Source organism: Haliotis asinina, chromosome 11, assembly GCF_037392515.1.
Source record: "Haliotis asinina isolate JCU_RB_2024 chromosome 11, JCU_Hal_asi_v2, whole genome shotgun sequence".
NCBI lineage: Eukaryota > Metazoa > Mollusca > Gastropoda > Lepetellida > Haliotidae > Haliotis > Haliotis asinina.
Window position 1 is genome coordinate 16,707,812 of NC_090290.1, and position 21,081 is coordinate 16,728,892.

Sequence of the window (21,081 nt, forward strand, 5' to 3'; positions counted from 1 at the left end):
AGTTCTAATGCGATGACATGCCCCAGCCAAGTGAGCGAGTCTGACATTCAATTCCGATAGCCGCCTCTTACTACTGACATGGATAGCTGAAGATCAATTCTGACCTGGATCTTCACGGGCTGATACATCATAAAGTCACTGTCAATAGCAGTCATTTTGCCGACTATTGATTAACCATCACGTTACAAATGTCCTGGCGCTCCGATATAATCGCCCCTGCTATCAGCATAGTAATCGGCCAGTGTCTTTTCGACAGGTTGTAAAGGGTTAAAGTAATTCCTATACTCTGACAATGTGCCTCTGTTTGCATTCGTATATACCCTTTACAACAATTCCAGGAAATGACATGAAATATGCTCTTTGATCTTGTAAAACGGGAGGAAATATGTCGCCTTTCTGATCAAAATGCTTTCTGACGAAATGATGTCTATTCACATATTCAATAAGCCGAGAATATTTCAGAAGATTAAAGGTAGCTTTAGTCCGATATAGTTCGTCTCATCACTATATATCAACTCTTACAAATATTCAAAAGATGTATGCCGTGTGTTTGAGTGATTACCGATGATAATGTATTCCAGATCCATATCGAATACTCGTCAATTCGTTTGAAGAATTAGGCCCCTGTCAGCCTCTGTGAGGCTACGTCATGCATCACACTTCAGAATCCATGTTGTGGAAACGTATGGACGTGTCTCACGTCATCTTTCTCTATCGGGGGGAATGTATTCTCACCATGTTCCATAAATATCCCTGGGTCTCTTACCATTTCGAGCACGGGCATGAATTCGTCAGAATATATTATTTCAGAGCATTAAATAGCCAGCGTCCCTTGCAAGGCCATCATGAGCAATATATCCCTTACACGGCCGCCACTAAACCACCTCACACAACTCCATCACTGAACCGTTCTCTTCACACACGGTCATCACCGAACCATATTCCTTACATAAGGCCATTTCCAAGCCATACGCTGCACACAAGACCATCACCGTGCTGCACGCCTCACACGAGGACATCAGTGAACTTATCTCTTCACATAGGGCTATCACGTGCCTTTCTCATACGCCCTACCCGAATCCATCACTTTTCCACACAGGGCCAACACTGACCTGTTCTCACACAAGGCCATCACGAGGCATATGCCCATTTCAAGGCAAGTAAGGAACCATTCTGCTTACATTAGGCCACCCCTGGACCACACTCCTTACACAAAGCCACCACTGTGCTATTCTCCTCACACAAGGCCATCACTGGGAAATTCTCCTCACACAAGGTAATCACTGGAAAATTCTCCTCACCCAAGGCCATCACTGGAAAATTCTCTTCACACAAGATCATCACTGGAAAATTCTCCCCACACAAGGCCATCACTGGGAAATTCTCCTCACACAAGATTATCGCGAACCATTTTCCTCAAACAAGGTCATCTCTGAAACATTCTCCTCACACATTTCCATTACCAGCCTTTCTCCTCACTCCTTTGTATGTCTACCACGAGCCGTTCTCTTCACACAAAGCCACAAAACCGTGACATAAATGTGTTATTAGAACACTTCGATACAGACTTTGATAAAAATGAAAAATGAGACTTAAAAGACTTTTTGATGGGTGACCTTGTGAGATGATGAATTCAGCGTTTGGTTATGGATTCAGTCTATGCGAGATTTCCGTAAGATGCTTCTGATCTTATCTAACAGGAATACTTCATTGACATAATGGTATCTGTTTCGATGTTTCATCTCAGTCTTCACTGATGCTGCAGCATCTAAAGGGCAACATGGAGGAATTACGTACATTTGTGTGACCTTCTCAAAGAAAAAATACGTTCTCATTCATTGGATGCATCACCATCTAAACTACAAACACATTTACAACTGCTATGTAAAGTGAGGCAGATGCCAGTTGATGTAGAATGAACACGAAGTTGTAGCTTTCAGAAAGAGAGGAGAATGTCACAATGGCCTTTCAGTGTACAAAGATAGGATACACCAAACATATGCCTCCTCTAGATTAAAGAAACCCATCACTGAGATTACTGAGCTGACATACTGACCTCGATATAACTACATGAATATAATGACTTCCTTTTGTGAAAACCCAGGCTTCACACTGGCCGCGCATACATATTTCCATAAACAGAAATCATATGTAATAAAGCTTCGATCAAATTCAATGCTTTGCAATTGTGTGAAAAATAATATTTTCAGATTTGAATGAACTGGGCTAAACGTCGTGTGGAAAACTACTTCGGTTTCGTAGGATCGCGAGCCCAAAGTGATGTAATGTATCGACCTTATGACCTTTCGACCACTTTGATGAATCTCATGTTCACTATAACCGATCATGAAATGGGCAAAAACGTATCTAAAACGGTCTCAGTTCTATAACTAGAGTCCTCAAGGGTAGAACAGATCGGATGACAGATTAACAACAGCAGTATGTAGGAATCGAAAGGTCTTCAACCTCTTTTGAGTTATATGAACCTAATAATGCAGTGATGAATGTATCTAATCTTGATTCAACACGACAGCCGGGGCTTAAATTCTATAAATCACTTCCACTTAGGAAGCATACCTGGAGTCCGCCGTTGACATTCGTCGGAAAAAAATAAAAAAAGAGTTATATCCGATATCATGCTAATAAGTGAAAGTGGCACGTGTTTTCATATGATCAATATTTGTTTCAATAATAACACGTCGGTGTTAGTGGTGGTAGTTCTTAGGGCAGTTTCTCCCCATGAACACAAGTCAGATTTGGACATCTCCGAGAGCTGAAATAAAATAAAAAACTACAGTATCAGCGATATTAACTTCGAGAATACTCGTTCGTAGTAATACTCCGGAGAACTGCATATTTATGATATATATTTTGTTTTGTTCAGTTGCTTGTTGTTTCTCACATCTATATGAGCCTGTGAATAATCTGTACCAGACAACCTAGTGATTGATATCATGAGTACCTATCAACGTGATAGGGGTACAATGACATGCACGAATTTCCAAGCCGGATTGCATTAATCTTGTCTATAATTAAATATTCATTTTTTTCGGTCACAGTGTTCTACTGTCTCCAATTTTCGGTACAATGCAACCGTCATCATATAAAGTGCAAATTATTCTTATGCTAGGAAACGTTTTTTCCTGTACCACCGTGGGTGATTCTTTTTGTGAACTGAATTGACTGACCACCCTGTCAGGTAAGTCGCGTCATGCGACACTCAGTTGCTGAAAATTAGAAGTAGAACAGGCTTCAGCAACCCATGCTTGTCAAAACGGGCGACTCTGATTGTCGTGAGAAGCGAACTAACGGGATCGGGTGGTCACGTTCGCTGACTTTGTTGGCACATGTCATTGGTTCCCAGTTGCGCAGATGCTCATGCATAATCACTGGATTGTCTGGTCCAGACTCGATTATTTACAGACTGCCACCATAAAGCTAGACTATTGCTGAGTGCGGCGTAATACTAAACTCACTCACTCAGTTGCAGGGGAATCGGGTGTGATGTTGACGGGAACTTCCGATAGCAATATCCCTTTCCAAACACAAGTGGGATAGCAAGCTGATTTTGTCAGAGTAACGATTTAATACAAGTAGTACTTATTTAGAAATTTAGTACTTCTCACTCTCGCAGTGTCACTCATTAGAATCTTTGTACTCATTTGTTAGGGAGCGTTAGGTGAAAACACTTTCTTGATACTGTGTGAGTGGCGGATGCTATGTGAAGAGAGGTTCATCTTTTGCGAACACCTCGTATCATCACTGATATTTGCAGTATCATGTAACTGTTACCACTATTTCGCCTTTAAAGTCCAACGGAATCTGTCTCAGCATCCGCTGTTGATCAGTTATACATCAACTTTGAATATTTTTAATCCCTTATCACCACCCAATCGACCGATATCATATAATATGTCTGGCGATAAGCACCGTCGATATCCATGTTGACAAGGGCAACTGATTGGGGTCATAAATCACAGAAACCTTGACATTGTTCCTAAGTGCCAAACATTTCTCATACGATCTAAGAACGCATTGAACGGTTGATTAAAGTCATTCAATACGGTCCCCAGCGTGCTGAGTTCGACAGTGTTTGCCAGGAAGGCACCATGACCCTTGTTGATCACTATAGAAACTTCATATCATCTCGAGGTCCCCAGGAAGTCTAGATAATTATATCCGTCACTCGTAACATTATTGTCATTTGTTTGTTTGTTTGTTTGTCTACATCTGACCTCATGGCTCCATCAGCCTCTAAAAGGTCCTTCTCGAGAATACGAATTATTTTAACGATCTATCAAACTTGTGATCTATGTTTTAAAAATTTTGACGCTGTATATTTTGATGAGAAATCTTGAACATTAATTGTTGCAGTCATACTATTGATCAAGCAGGTTTTGCATAATAAACACGAAATGCAATTGGACATTTATTCATAACGGCTTGTTTTAATCATCCCAGGCGCCAATTATGTTGGTCATCAAAAAAGGTTTCATAAAACTTTCGATACAAATATAAACAGTCTTGATTTATTCATTGTTTACTTGATGCTTGCTTTTATATGCTCAGGTTTATATCAGACCTGATGTAGGACTGTCTATGAAGCATAGAGAGTAATCAATATCAGGCGCAATCGTGTAGATTGCATCTATGACTGATGCTAACATGATGAGTAAGATCCGTGTTCTGCAGCTCGTAGCCGTCCAGCAGTGTCCGCAGCTCTTAAGCAGATACCATCGGGAGACTACGAACGTCGCCCTCTATAATGGCGCAACCATTACGCAACCATTTTAAAATATTTTCATCTAGGGAAGCTAATCATTGCTTGACAATTCAGTACTGTCGAAAATACGTTTTAACAGAGTATGTGCTGACTATTGCAAATGTTGTAATTTTATGGGTTCCTTCCCCAATACTTTTCCTCGTTTATTTTTCAATTTTGTAAATTTGTAAAACTGTTCCTTACAAAGTATTTCAGTATTTGAAATGTGGTTCATTTGTCGAATGAATCCTACATGCAGCTCCCTTTGTGTGGTGTAGAAAAAAACCCATGTTACTAATTGCCTCTGGAGAGTCTTATTCGTGGAACATTGGGCATAAGGTCTTTTGCGAGATTGGTAAAGATGGTTAGCTCAGTGGTGTGACTTGAATTATTGAAGGGATCATGGCTCCTTTCATCTTGACTGATATGATCTTGCGTGGAATATTTATGTAAAATATGACTTGTTGTTGAAGCGCATGTTGAAGGCCATATTTTTTGCATGTTTGTCTTCAATTCAGGGGTGTCAGGCTTTCTTGTGTAGTTGCATTTCTAACAAATCGAAAACAAATTGATTCAGAGCTTATTATTATCATATGGTAATGATAATGATTATGATCATTATCATTACAGCATCTATGGGGGTCAAATGGGTATTTATTTTAATGATTGTTTGTTAAAAGGGGTTTCTTTTAGTGTGATTAAATTTCCATCAAATCGCCAATAATTTGATTAAGACCATATTATTTTCACGTAATTATAATCATTACATCGGGTATCTGGATCAAATGGGGTTTTATCTTAATGGTTGTTTGTCAAAAGGGGATTAAACCCTTGCGTTTCTACTATAAAATAATCACCATATTAGATAGTTGTTGTCAGAATGCAAGCTCAAAATGTATTTAATTAGTTGGAATTAATGACCATATAGTGTGTGTGAAAGATGCCATTACCATTTCAGAAATTAATTAATCAACATCCCGATCTGTTCTTCGCTGTCGTACGTAGATTATTTATTGGATGTTGACCTGATATGATCCTATATATTAGATACGATTAGAAATGTGCGTCAGCTGTGAGATAAGCACCGCATTAAAAACGGCTCTGAGCCTTTGTTGAGCATATTGCGGGTTACGACTGATTTCAGTATATGAAGAAATGATAAAGTGAAGAAATTATAAAACCTCTGTGCCTTTGTTGAGTGCACGAAGGATAACTTATCTGAGGAAGTTACAGCTCTGTCCCAGTAAAGGAATAACAGACGATACGGGCTGTTACGACGCAAATTGTAATTGCGCGGTGATATTACAATTTGCGTCGTAACAGGATCCTTGTGAATATCGTAAGGGAAAAACTGTTTGAATAGGTTACAATGAAGGAATCATAAAGGCTCAGGACTTTTTTTAAAGGAAAGGCGAGCAGTTTAATTGGGTATCTTACTGCGTTGGGTTGTATTTAAGGCATACCGTCACAAGTAGACTTGTCGCGAAAGGTCTTTGCTGAAGTTTTCCAAAGTTAACCACCTAAGCACAGTTAGGATGCTGACGCGCCTAGACACATGAGTAAGGTAACCTATGACATGACATAGGTGTCTGATGCAACCAAGGAACGACACTCTGCACGTCGAATAGTGGCACCTCTTACATACGACTCACCGGTGTCCCTTTGTGGTCATTGTAATTGTAGAAATAGCAAGGTAAATTTCAGAATGCCATCCCTGCAGAGACACTTGACGTCATCCTTTTGTTTGGTCAGATAACTGACGACTATTACCTTCCGAGATTAGTCTGATGCTGTAGCTATCGAAAGGTCCTAATGACAATTCTTGCTCATGTTGCTGGAGAAAATGACTCCTCATATGTGTTAGGATTCAGATGTCGTCACTTGTGTCTAGATCTGTATTTGATCTGAACTAATTAATAATACTCTATTGCGATGTTACTCAATATCTTAACGTCATATGGATGACGTCACATTGCAGTATTTCCAACCATCCAGCAAGGGCATGTCGCTCCACGCAAACGGAATTAAACGCAAATTAAATGCACTTAGCCATTCAGTCTGCGTTGGAAATATTGGGGTCTGTGATTATGATAAAGAAATATTATCACACTCGTTCTACTTTATCAGACTATAACGACAATACTGTTTCAAGTTAATCTAATGACAACAGTATTGTCGTTACATTAACTTGAATACTGTTTCAAGTTAATCTAATGACAACAGTATTGTCGTTACATTAACTTGAAACAGTATTGTCATCACACACACACACACACACAACGTTTTCCAACTTCTTGTTCTGTACCAAACTAAAATAGGAAACAACTGGAACCCGTTAAACATCCACTAAAACTACTTCAATATTTCCTACTGCAACAAATAAACTCAAAAACCACACAGAATTACTCACGAGCATATATTTCGTGAAGGACTTTTCTAAATGTTATGAGAATACTTTCGTACGCCTTAGTGACATCTCCTTACATGTGCAACTTCCTCATCCCACCTATGAAATGTAATACATCAAAATGGACAACTTCACTTCGAAATATTTGCCTATCTGTCCGTCGCAATGATCGTTGGATCTTGTCGCTATCAGATAACTATGGGCTCGCTTCAAGCAAAAAATCCTCTGATGCAATCAGGTTACATCTAAGTCTGTTTCTGGTCGCGGTCACTTCACAGTCACGACCACATCGCGGTGAAAAGGAGCTTAGTTTTACCGTGCGACGTCCAGGGTAGAAGTTCTGCATGAACCCGCATATAAATATGTCTCAAGAACTGTATTTATTGTAATCAATTGAAACAAAATCTGATCAAAATAGCTAAAGTGCATGTGTTCTTTCTGCTAATGCAAAGTGTAATGTTTTGCTTCTCCACCACTAGCTGTCCAAACAATCCCCAGCAGGCACCCAAGGTTGATCCCCTGTTATCCTAAATGAATATGAGAGTTAAGTCAGATGTGTTCTTCAGCCAAGATTGAACATTATCAGCTAGCAACAAAATACCCAATCGCTCTGACGATGCGTCACTCTCTCTTCCATCAAGACCGCCCTGTACACCCCTACATAATTTCATACAAAAAGGAGTAATTCACACAATGCTTTTGCTAAATGAGGCACACAATCATTGTCGAATGCCCACTTCATCAGACAATGTTAACCGTTTTAGCCTGGAGATCACCCACTAATTCCTCCATTGGGCGAAACCTCCCTGAACGTTCTGGGAAGCAAGCATGCCCATTTTGTTGTGCTGAAGGATATCACTTCTGACTCTTTCCCAGGTCAATCTACTGATGCAGTTATCGGCAAATCTAAGCGACGTTTCTTGCTCACGGTGCTGAAGAAATTGACTTCTTGAATGCTTATGGATTTCAGTTGTGTCTGCAGGCAGGAGAAGCCGGTACCTAATTAATGATGTCTCATTGCATTACTGAAGCTGCCCCCCTCGATGTACTGGACCATGACTTTTTGTGCTCATATCTGTTCAGCTAATTTGGTTTATGAAATTATTTGTTTGCCAAGGATTGATGCGCACGCGTGGTTGCGTGGCCGATTCCGAATCATAGTTATCGCCCATTGTGTTTCTAGGTTTGTTCCCTGTGACAGGGTACGTAGGTCCCGTGTGTCGTTAAGTTATAGTTGTGGCTGAATTGTTGGTGTAAGTCCAGCTAGGGTCCATGAACGTAGCAAATTACTATAAGTCCCCTTGGTTCCTAGTATGGTGATCTACCTTCAGTTGATAGTGATCTCTAGCCTGTTTTTTTGTATATGCATCGTTTATAAATGTGATTAATTGTACAGTTACGCTGTAGTTTTAATTCTCTATCTGTGATAATTTAGTGTTACTGTCACTCGTCGACATTTTTTTATAATGAATTGCATTTGTTAGAATGTGTATTTGTTAAACTCACGATACGGCTGAAATACTGGTGATATGGCGATAAATGTTATCTCTTACTCACTAGGTCTGGTAGCACCACATAAGTCTCAAGATTGAACCTAAGTGGTAAATGTTTGGGATTTACATCAAGGATTCTTTCCTCCATCACCAACCTGAAACAGATTCAAACCAAAGATACAAAGGCTGATCATCCGATAGTTGTAAGACGACCTAAGTTCTAGTTCATTCGGCTGAGACCATTCGCATATAGCTAAATGATATCACCATCCTGATACCCTTGACAGCTGATAAAAACTCAAATTCAGTTCAAATCAAATGCAGTTCTGGAAATAAAACCACTTCACTTGGCACAACGTCAACAGCTGTCCAGAGTTAACTGGGCAGTGAATACCACTGACGTTTTGTTCATAACAAACAGGATCAACGTATCAGTATGCGTAATAATTTCCTACGTGTTGGGGGAGTTTTAAAGTCCAGAAAGCCATACAATAGGACCTCTTGATTGGTATCTCAGATTTGGCTTATTGGAGACTAATACTGAACTTCGATGAGAGTTCTTGAAGCACGCGATGGACACCTGGTTACAAGACTAATCGATATCGATGTCGTATTTACTTCTGCACATGCATCACGTCAGACGCGTGTGTGATCTGTCACTGACCACTTGATGATTCAGCTGGTCAATGATTTGTATCACAGTAAGCAAGAAAACAAATAGGTACTTTCAGTGACTTTTCCATCACTCATGGCAGGTGCCGCAGTTTCGTGTGTGTACATTCCTCAGGGCGTATCTTTAACATAGGAACGGTTTGGGTGAAAACCAATAATTTTGTTCAGAATAGGGCCTCATCATGTTTGTGATTTGATCCTTCTGGATATTTCTTGTTCGAATGAGCTTTCGAAAACTTTGAATATTTTATTTTGTGTTTGCATTCTTCTTCAAATCGTGCATGTGATAAGTAGTTCAATCTCCAAAACGATTTTCTGTTGGGTGTGTTTTTTTAATATAATATCTGATTACACATTTAGCTAAATCCTTTTGTGATTGATATATATATATACATATTTTGAATCAATTCTTTTGCATCGTCTTCGCATTATGTTTTTCTTGAATGTGAACTTCAATAGATTTTATGACTTTCTGTTTCTTTCAATTAAATTAGCAGTTTTGCTATTATTTTTGTTTGGTAATGTGTATAATTCTTTTTTTCAGATTGTTTTTCTCCTTTATTCACGTTTTTGTTTGTATGAATCTCAATTCTTCAAAACTTTGGCTGTGCATGTTTTGTTTTTTCCGCTATAAAGATGTGGAAAACCATTTATTGACGTTGTTCAAGAAAATATATAGATGCTCTGTATGTTTTCATCTTCAGCTACATCAGGACATGTTGAACACTGGTCTTTTCACTGAGTGATTGAACAGCTGACATGCTTTTAAATAAATGTGAGATGACACTGGTGGTGCGCCAAACTGGTTTCATCGCTCTTTGATAGTGATTCATAACTAGGTGGACATGACGGAGTTAGATGCTACAAACTTTACTTTATGATCCGAAAATATCTCGAAAAGGAGTAACACGCATTTCACACTAATTAACACTGGTCCTCACAAAACCTTTAATATTCTTATTGTAAATGCTAGCCTTACCAATGTCTATGGAAATGATTGTCGTCCTGAAATGATTTCTGCAAGAAACATTCTCAAGGCTGAATCATCTATCGACTGCAAGAAGGTAGAGGCACTGACAGATCAGTATGTCTTCAATCGAGATTGCTTGGATATACAGCGTGTGTTACTGTGATAACCACGTCGACTAGATTCGGTCCTTGAGCAGGATATACGTGGAAGCAATCTGGAAATAACATCGGTTCTTTGATCGACCTGAGGATAGCTTTCTGTCTTGATGAATGCTTAATGGAGACGTCTGTACGGTCTAGCGATTACAGTCATTTTAGGTCAAGGCTTTCTAACAACTGCTTACTTGACCTTTGGAAGTTTCCGTATAGTAACAACCCTTTGTGGGAAGATCTAAGCAGATGCTTAGCGCGAGGTTCGTGATATGTTCACAATGCTATATAGGTTCGCCGGTTACAGAAGTGCGTGATTGTTATGTGACACCACTTTGAACTGTAGATAAGTGTATGGCTTCGTTTGTTTCAAAGGCAAAACTGACATTAGAATTTCACATCATTGGTTTTTTGGTTGTTGTTTAACGACCCACTCGGCAATGTTCCAGCTATATGGCCTGTCCGTTGGATATAATAGTATGACTCTTGGTTTATCAGCACCATGTCATGCCTACTTCGACCTGCTTGTGTATGCAAATTTGTCAACATAATACTCGTGCTTTTAGGTTTCACCAATGTTGTAATCAGTGACGATTAAGACTGGTCTTCTGTGAACCATACTTGTCGTAAGAGGCGACTAATGGGATCTGGTGGTCAGGTTCGCTGACTTGGTTTACACGTGTTTTCGCATCCCAGTTGCAAAGAACGATGTTCATGCTGTTGGTCGATGGCATGTCTGGTCCAGGTTTGATAATTCCAGACCGACGTCATAAAAACAATAAAAACCAAACCATCCAAAACATCATGCTTGTGAGATTAGAGTCATTGTGAACATGAAAAGTCATTCAGTTGTTGTAGATCAGACTGAAATTCAATGATTGTGAGAAATGGGGCAACGGAGAAAGGAAGGCTCACCATTCATAACATATAAAGCAAACCCGGTTACTGATACCTTTCCACCCCTCTGTGACCAGTTTCCCAGTTCATAAAAAGGTTTTGTGTACTATGTCTAACAGTGTCCATTAAACAAGAAATCACATCCATCCATGACGTCAATATATGTCAATGTCTACATGCTAAAAACAATTGTTTCTATATTCAGGTATACCTGCGCTATTAACCGTAATCTACACTGCGGTAAAGGCAACACGGGGGCATTATAATGACAGGTTGGTCGACATAAACCATACATAGATTTACAGTTTTACCTGTAATATTTGTTTTATTTAAAACCTTTTTCTTGTTTCACCAGGTATGTCTAATTTACTTGTTTTTCTTTGTATATTTGCTTACTCGAAAGCTAATTTTACTTATACTTTCTTACACTTAACCTATGTTTACTTGTGCATTAGTTTTACTCACCTGTTGTACTTGTCATAGTTTGTTTTACTTCTTTACCTGCATTTATTTGGTGTATTCATTTTACTTTTTATGTTAAGTTTTTTTTTTCCTTTTAACTTCGTGAAATAAGTTTTCTTCAGTGTATGTTCGGTTTGTTTGGTAAATTCGTTTACGCGTTTAAACCTGTGTACATGTGTATGTATCATATCAAGAGAATATGTAATTTCTGATAATACCACTACATTGTAAAATATAGAAAATGCTGATTGGATTTTTACAATGTCATTTTAAATGCATGAATGTAGATGCCACTTGATACCTTACGAAATATGTGTGATCTGTGCAAATCATGTGCTTCAGGCATATTCTCGACGTGAAAAGATACAGTCTAGTGTCGTATTTGTACAAGTAATCTTTTCATGAGCTTGAGGCCTTCAACACACTCGCTAAACATAATTGAGACGCTAAATGGGGACGTTATTTAAATGACATTGATATCTGACACTTGAGGCTTTGAGACATCTCTTGCAAGGCTTATGGCGCCATCTAGTGAACCATTCGAAACATTACGAAAGAAGGACAAACGGTGGTTATTCGTTGAGGTTAATCCTCGTTACAAGACTGAAGGTTATAGACAGACGGCGGGCTATCTCTGATAGTGGTTGGTGCCCCTAGAAACACCAGTGATAACACCTCTGACACACACAGAGCATTTTCCATCAGCATAGCGCCGAAGATGCAAACAGGTTTTACTTCGTCATATTGGATGGACGAAAAACATCCTCATTATTTCAGATTGTTGAATCTTCTTTAGCAAAATCTGCTGATTAAGTGTTAACGCTTCTTTGAGTTTTCTCTCAAACTTGCGTTTAGTGTCATAAATGTAAGACACGCTTTGCTACTTGTAGCTTTTTCGTTGCAAAAACAGTTATCGTGGCATATATTCAGCGTAAGATTGACAGGATCCAATACTTTATCAGTGGAATTGATGTTCTCGATATGACATTTGTTTCTTTGTCTCTTTTTCTGTGCACGCCCTGAATTGTGAGCTGTCTTGTACAGAGCGACTTGTATTCTGCGCCTTGCATGCCATATCTTGAGTTCTATGTATTTTACTCCATGACTTGTGTCCTGTGTCTTGTAAGCCATGATTTGTGTTGTGTGTTTTGCACGTAGTGACTTGTGGACTGTGTAGTGTAAGCCATGATTTGTGTTGTGTGTTTTGCACGTAGTGACTTGTGGTCTGTGTTCTGTAAGCCATGATTTGTGTTCTTTTTAGTATGCCATGACTTGCGTTCTGCGTCTAGCACGTCATGTCTTCTGCTCTGTGTCTTGTACGCTATGGCATGTGTTCTCTGTCTTGTATGCTATGTCTTGTGTTCTCTGTCTTGTACACCAGACATGTGTCTGCGTATTGTACACCAGACTTGTGTTCTTAGTTTTGTGTGCTATGACATGTGTTCTCTGTCTTGTATGCTATGTCTTGTGTTCTGTGTCTTGTACACCAGACTTGTGGTCTGCGTATTGTACACCAGACTTGTGTTCTGCGTATTGTACACCAGACTTGTGTCCTTAGTCTTGTACGCTATTATATGTGTTCTCCGTCTTGTCTTCTATGTCTAGCGTTCTGTGTTTTGGACACCAGACTTGTATTCTGTGTCTTGTACGCAATGATATGCTTTCTGTGTTTAGTACGTCATGGCATGAGTTCTGTGTTTTGTGTTCGAAACTTGTTTTCTGTGTCTTGTACTCAGTGACTTGAGGTCCGTGTCTTGTACGTTATCCATGGTGAGAATGACATGTGTTGGGCATTGAACACCATGACAACTTGTTGTATTGTGTGTGTCACGACTAGTGTGCTGAAATCTCGTGCGTCACGACTTGTGTGTTGGGTCGTGTGCGTCACGACTTGTGTGTTGGGCCGTGTGCGTCACGACTTGTGTTCCGAGTCTTGAGCAGCATGACATCGAATTATGTGATGTGAGTCATGGCAGCGCGTTGGATCTTGTACAGGTCATGTTGCACTTCATGCGTCAGGGCTTGGTGTGTCTTGTACATCCTGTATACAGTGTTTGTATGCTGTGTTCTATACCTCATCACTTGTGTCTTCACCATTTGTGGGTTGAGTTCGGTTTACAATCAGTATAGTGTATCGTTATTGTTTTTAAACATTGTACGTCGTCTAGTAGACGATATGCGAATCCCATGTCTTTTGCATCTTTTGACGTGTAATGAGTAATTCAGTATTGTTTCTTTCAGCTGCTGGGTATTTCCTGATTCTTACCAGTGGATTCTCTACGGTCCTGTAATACTCTCAGTGCTCGTAAGTAGAACAGTTGCACCAGAACAAGCGAGAATACTCCAGAATTCCTTCGACAACAAGACCACTTGCACCTCAAAACATTTTACATTCCCAATATAACAGCTGCAGGACAAAGTCCAGAATACTGTTTTGAACCATCTGGTCAGTAAGTGTGTAAGCAGAGTGCAAAACCCTTTCCAAACGTTTGGTATTGAAGTGGCTTTTCAAAGTAGGAGGAACCGCAACATACTGTTGACCATACCAACGGAGAAGCTATGAACGTGTGTTGGATTCTCAGATTTGGTCGTTTACTGATTTGGTGTAGTTACAACCACATCTGTGAAAGTGGAACGGCGGAGATTTGGTTCAAGCCAGTTGACATAAGCTGGTGTGACTGAAATACCGATCAAACTGTCTCACAGGTCGACTCACTGACTCACACTCTCTATTCAAATTATAAGAAGGCTGTGTTCACGTACCTATATTTGTACATGTGTATTGATGTAAAACGTAAACAGCTGATTGTACAAGTATGTTATGTAATACTTAAATGAATAATAAATGCCCGACAATTTGCTTTAATGACAGTTAAGTCCTTTCCGTACCATTACTACCATGTTTCAATGTTTCATTTCATGTCTTGACATGATAGTTCCAATAGCATTTTCATCATCAGACATGTACTATTGACGGTGCTTCGAATGTAAAACTACAAGAAGTCTCTCTTCAAGTCTCTTTGAGGATGGAGCGTTGAGCGACAGCCAAAAGTACATCTGGACTTTCAGATGATTTTCAAGTGCACTTCATTACATTAAGGACACTATTGATAGATGTGTTAGTGGAGGTGGCAGGTGGTGTTTACAGAAGTAAACTGTGTGTAATGTTTGTGTCAATGCTGAGAGCTCGTTTATTATCTTGATATGTTTATCATGATGGTGCGTGTTACAGCTAGTTTGTATCCTTACAAGTCACCATCCGCGTCTTGTGATGTTAATGTGGTCAACGTCTGTATATACTGATGCGATCCTTGTCAACTCTCTACCTTGAGATCGGAATTAGCTCGTCTTCTGTAACCTGTCTTCCATTTCAGATGAACATTTTATCTTTTGATCCACTTCCAGGTCTGTTTCTGTATCTTTGGATCTGTTATCAACGTCTGTATCTTTTGAAATGTTGAGGTCTTTTTGATTAAGTTCAGTACAACGTCTGTATCTTCTAATTAACAGTGACTTCAGGTCAAGGTCTCTATCTTGTGATCTGAATTGTTTCTGCGTGTGTATCTTTGGATCCGGTCTGTGTCCTGTGATGTTAATTGTATGTTAAACGTTTGCATCATGTGATACTTTAAGGTCAACATCAAAATCTTTTATGCGTTTCAGGTCAACATCTGTATCTTGATCAACATTATCCGTTTGCTTGTCACAAAGTTACGACAAATTCCCGAAGCGTCACAAAGCAAGTAAGTGATTTGAGTGAGTGTTTGAGTGTATAGAGTGTATAATTCATTGAGTGCGTGGAGTTGGTGTGTGAGTATGTGTGTTAGTGGGTGTGTTATTGAGCAAAGTAAGAGCATGGGTACAGAGGGTGCGTGATAATATCTTCAGAGCTCTTAACTTTGGACACCCGATCCAGAAATATGTTGACGAATTAATAGGGCGAGTTGGAAACTGCAGTTAATGAGAAATAGGGCACGACACAGCGTGAGTTAGTATGAACAAATATAATAAGTAACTGCATTGTGACATGTAGTTGTAGCATCAGCAGTAGTAGTGAATGAATGAGTTTAGTTTTACGCCGCACTCAGCCATATCCCAGCTATATAGCGGCGAGCTGCAGTAGTAGTAATAGGAGTAGAACTGTCATCATTATTATCGTTATTGACATCACCGTCATCAACATCAGCAACGGCAGCAGCAGTAGTAGAAGTAGCAGTTACAGTCTGTGTCCCTCTTCCAGAAAGGCGGCTCGGGCTACGTTGATCCTGGTTCCTCTGTTTGGCCTCCAGTACCTGGTATTTCCAGTCCGCCCTGACAAGGATTCTCCACTGTACGAGTTCTACCATTACTTCATTGCACTCTTGACGTCACTGCAGGTATGTGTCGAATATTGCCTTATCGTTGACGTTTTTTGTCCCGTAAATAACACATTTTCATACATATACGTGTTTAAATATATTTTTCGAAATTGTCAATAATTTATTTTGCAGTATCTTTGGACATGCATTAACATATGAACATATACAGAGGGAGTGATTGTGCTGAAATACCTCTTGAACATAATATGTGATCGGCTGAGCTTGGTGGTATTCTGAACCTGTCGCTTCCAAAGTCAGGTTTCACAATAACAGGTATCATTAATGATTTTGCTCTTTGGTTGCAGGGTGCGCTAGTCTCGATCATGTACTGCTTTTGTAACGGAGAGGTAAGTAGAAGTCTTTGATTTATTTGTTTGAACATAACACATTATTCCTATGTCCAAAAAATGGCTATTTCCTACCAAAATATATAGTAACCGATTCTATGTTTTCAAGACATCACGTTACAAGTTAGGTTTGTTACTAAACATGATTAAAAACCCATATCTTCTTGCATAATGTGATCTAAGGGCCAAGATCCGGGAGTATTGGGATCAAGATCCCTTCCCGGAAAAAGGTATTATTGTTTTTATTATCTTACTAACATTCCCTTCCAGGAAAAAAAAAAGTATTATTGTTTTCATTGTCCTAATACCATTTGTATGTTGCCGATGCCCAGTTCGCCGAAATCCAGTTCAACAACGTCATCCATTACCAATTCGTTACAAGGGAATGACTCATGCTTTGCACCACAACATACGTACTGGGAGTATGCGGAATATTAATATCACCTATTGAATTGCCTGTTACAAGTATAATATATTGACATGGTTGTGTGTCCCAGGCAATAAATCGTATTCGCTTAAGGACATCAACAGTCCTCTCAGGTCAACCGAAACTGAGTCCAAAATGAAATAATTATCGTTATATACTTATCAAGCAGTACTGCTGCTGCTCTTCTACACTCATGACGATGCTATACGGTCATCGATGGTGATCTAGTCAGATCAAGGTATCTTACATATAAATTCAAAATCTCCGGATTACTTCAATAACAACACAAAGGAACTCCTGTTGTTCCAATTTAAGGATCTGTGGAACTGCCATGCGGATTTATTTTTGGTTTCACTGGATATTTAGTGATGCGTTTTACTTTAACCGGTATTGGGTGAGTGAGTGAATATGGTTTTAGCAATTATGTGGGGGATACAAGAAATACTCCTCACACATTGCACCCATCCGGGGAATCGAACCTGGGTCTGTGGTAAGACGAACGAACGCTTTAACGTCTAGACTACCCAACCGCCCTTATCAGATATGGGACTGTCTTGAGATGTTATGTATGGTATACGCTCAGGAACCACATGACGTACATTTTTTATTATACATAATAAAGAGACAGGTAAAGGAATGTAAAGACGTGAAAAGTGAAAAATTATTATGTCAAGTAAATAAACGTATTTCTAGACTTTTCGAGGAAGAAACAAAATTAAATTCAAACAATTTTCGATTCAAAAGCACAACTATGATATTCTTATCATTAACATCACGTCCACATAACCATTTCTTGCTTGTTTCAGGCAATATCACACTGCCTGAATTGTTTCGCATGTCAGATCATATAGCCTAATGTCAAAGTATCCTGAGTGATATTCACTGATTTTTGTTAACCGAAAATCCAAACGCTTAATTAATCCTTAGAGCAGCATCTTAATGACGCATGTTAACGTCTGAACATTAATTGAAACCCACAAAGGAACATAAACGTGCTTAGGATCAACACACGTTGCCGTTTGCCTATTTGTGGATTCTCATGCCAATATGGTAGGCTGTTGCCTCTCGAGTTTCTGTATAAACGTTTTTATCAAGTTAAATGCCTTCGTTCACCTTTTCGCGAACACTGTTTATCGTCGCTGTGTAGCGAATCATAAATTCATGACCACGAAACAGTCGCAATCGTACAACAGACTCTAGGTTTAGTTGAACTATGTTATGATTATGCAAAGGAGTTTGTCGGTTTTAGTACCACAAACACGCACAAGTGAGATCTAGAACTGGACACCATGTACAGTTCACATGCTGGTCAAGTGATGCTGGGTCAGGACGTGGTGCCAGTGTAAATAAGGATATGATGTTGAAGGGATGCATAAAGAGATTAAGGCAACAAACAACTTTTGCGGTGATGAATTGAAGTGTTTATGGCATGGTAGGGTCATCCATCCCAGGAGACTATAGCTATATAGTGTAATGCATATGTAATTAGGTGTTTATAAATGGTGTGAAATGGGTCAATGGGATGCAATGGGAAGATTAAGTTATTTTATTGCTGAATTTGCTAATTGTTATAAATCATAGAGAAGTGCTATATCTACTGGTTTGAACGTACATGGATCTACTGATAAGTGATCTATCTATGTATCTATGTATCTGTCTGTCCGTAAATCCTTCTATATCTCTGTTTGTCTGTCTATCTATCTGTTTAGGACGTGTGGTGATATGGTTTTGAGTCGTTTCGAGAGGATCTAAGCAGCTATATAAACCGATCAGGGAACATCGTGAATGTGACCAACAATTTGTAGCATGTGGGGAATGGAACAATATAAGTTATTACATCCGGCTCGGGGAATACAACCTTAAGAGGGACTGATAAAACCCCGTATTTCCCACGACACGGAGTGATAACTCATTTATCTAGCTGAATGTTTTCACTAAATCAAAATAAAACAACACGCATCGAATCATCTTGTGTTTATATACGTGAGATGCCACTGTTTGACCTCAATGCACCGCACGTTACTAAAGGCTTGTCGATGCACGCTTTTCTCACTTCGCGTTGTCACCGAGGCGTGGCGGGGTGATATAACTTTCGTAGCGGGAGTACACGACTTTCATACTCCCGCTCGCGGATCGTGATGGATGCACAAGGAATTTTATCAGAGTCACGTGGACCAATCAAAACTCGACATTCTTACATGAGGCTAGATAATGAACTTTGGCAAAACGAGAACAATATGTTTCGTTGTATTATGTCGACAAAAGAGCATTTTCTTCAGTCAATTTGGGAAACGATACTCAACACCTTTGAAGGAGCTTTGTAACTAGGTGTCTGAAATCGAATGTTAGGCACGGCGTTATCCATTACAGTGATTCACCATCATCCAACTACAAGTACAATTTAAAGTTTAAGACTGCATTCGCAGAAGATCGGTACAGTGGACTCTCCAAGGATGTTCACGGTTCCATATGCTCATTCAGGTTTCATCGCATATCCCTGTAAACAAGGTTGTTCACTTCTTATAATTGAACTACTTTATTCTCAAGACAAGTGGAAAGCATATCAGATTCAATTTGGACAGTGCGTGACTTGCAACCAATTGTCAGAGATACTGCAGACAGGCTCTGTAGAGACCGACTTTACGGCTACTGGCACGAAACCTGCCAATTCTTGAAACCTTGAATGTTTCAGGTGTCGTCTCTGGCTTGAACTGGAAATGTTGTGATAAACCCCTTAGGTGTTTGTGTACTGTGTCTGTTACACTTGAGGACAATTTGATTTGGTCTAGTAGCAAATGGCACATAGCCCCTCTTAAGATTCATGACTGGCTTTCCACGTCGGACGAAATTGCCAAGTGACGTGCTGATTAAAAATGGCCAATTATTAACGCGCTTCACACACACCAAGTGCGTGTCCACCATTGGTGTACGCGATGAAATAACATTATTAAATTTCTAGAGTAACATGTCAGGATTTATATGAATTAATCGAACACTAAAAGTTCTAAATAGAACAGACAACCGTATAACTAAGTTACAACCTTGTTCTTGTATCCCACTAAAGTGGTCCCTGATTCAATATAACGTTTACTCCAGTGAAGAAATTCGTGAAAAGAAAATCGCTGTCGTTCCCATTGTTCAATGATGATTTTTGTTAAATGCATATAGACATATCATTGCATTCTGGGAAAAAAACATAAACGCTCAAAATTGTAGAAAATTGCAAGTTATATAATCAGATGGCATCTGCAATCAAAGCCCTTCAAAACGTCGTCAGTTGAGTTGAGTATAAAAATGTATGACACACGAGATAGCTCAACGTTCCTTTGAGCAACTACGGGTCATTATTGTTTTTATTCTTTTTCATGGTTGACGTGTGTCACCGACAGAAAAGTCATTATTTTTGTTAACTTTGGCAGGTGACATCAATTGTACGCCGGAAGTGGCACCAGCATCGACTAATGACTGGGCATGTCCGGAAGAACACGACCTCTGCCACCATGTATACAGAAGCCTACTCGGTTATGCAGTCCTCCAACAAAGACCTTTCGGGACAAAAGTCAAAGGTCGCTTCCGATCTTCACAATAAGGCGTTGGTAAGTAAAGTAAGTATACACTTAGTCCTTTTTTAGATATTCAGGGACAGACTTATTAAGCATCATTATGATTTTACGATAAGAGTGAGTTGAGTTTTACGCCGCATTCAGCAATATTCCAGCTATATGGCGGCGGTGTGTAAATAATCGAGTCTGGACCAGACAATCCAGTGATCAACAGCATGAGCATCGACCTACGCAATTGGGAACCGATGACATGTGTCAACCAAGTGAGCGAGCCTGACCACCCGATCCCGTTAGTCGCCTCAAGCATAGTCAAGCATAGTCACCTTTTATGGCAAGCATGGGTTGCTGAAGGGCTATTCTATCCCAGACCTTCACGGGTCTTACGATAAAAGAACCGGATGCGTAACTGGAAAGTGCTGTTTCATACGACAAGCTGCTTAAATAGCTACACTAGATTGGAAACACCGAACTAATGATATATTGTAATATTTTGGGAGTTATGTAAACACGTTCCAACTGATTTAGTCCATGCCGTCGTACCTGTTGGCGTAGGAACATAACATGTCTTTAACAA

The 21,081-nt window shown here is 39.5% G+C and overlaps 1 protein-coding gene across 2 annotated transcripts in view; it reads left to right on the forward strand.

Annotated features, from left to right (window-relative positions):
* The window catches only part of LOC137255889 (calcitonin gene-related peptide type 1 receptor-like), a 98,703-nt gene that overhangs the window by 74,194 nt on the left and 3,428 nt on the right, over window positions 1-21,081 (forward strand). Inside the window, exons 7-12 of one of the 2 annotated variants that reach the window (XM_067793470.1) lie at window positions 11,556-11,622; window positions 14,054-14,117; window positions 15,476-15,555; window positions 16,053-16,188; window positions 16,476-16,517; window positions 20,364-20,549. In XM_067793470.1, the coding sequence (XP_067649571.1) occupies window positions 11,556-11,622; window positions 14,054-14,117; window positions 15,476-15,555; window positions 16,053-16,188; window positions 16,476-16,517; window positions 20,364-20,549 (575 nt within the window). The remainder of the gene's footprint in view (window positions 1-11,555; window positions 11,623-14,053; window positions 14,118-15,475; window positions 15,556-16,052; window positions 16,189-16,475; window positions 16,518-20,363; window positions 20,550-21,081) is intronic. The other variant, XM_067793471.1, reaches the window with a different exon arrangement.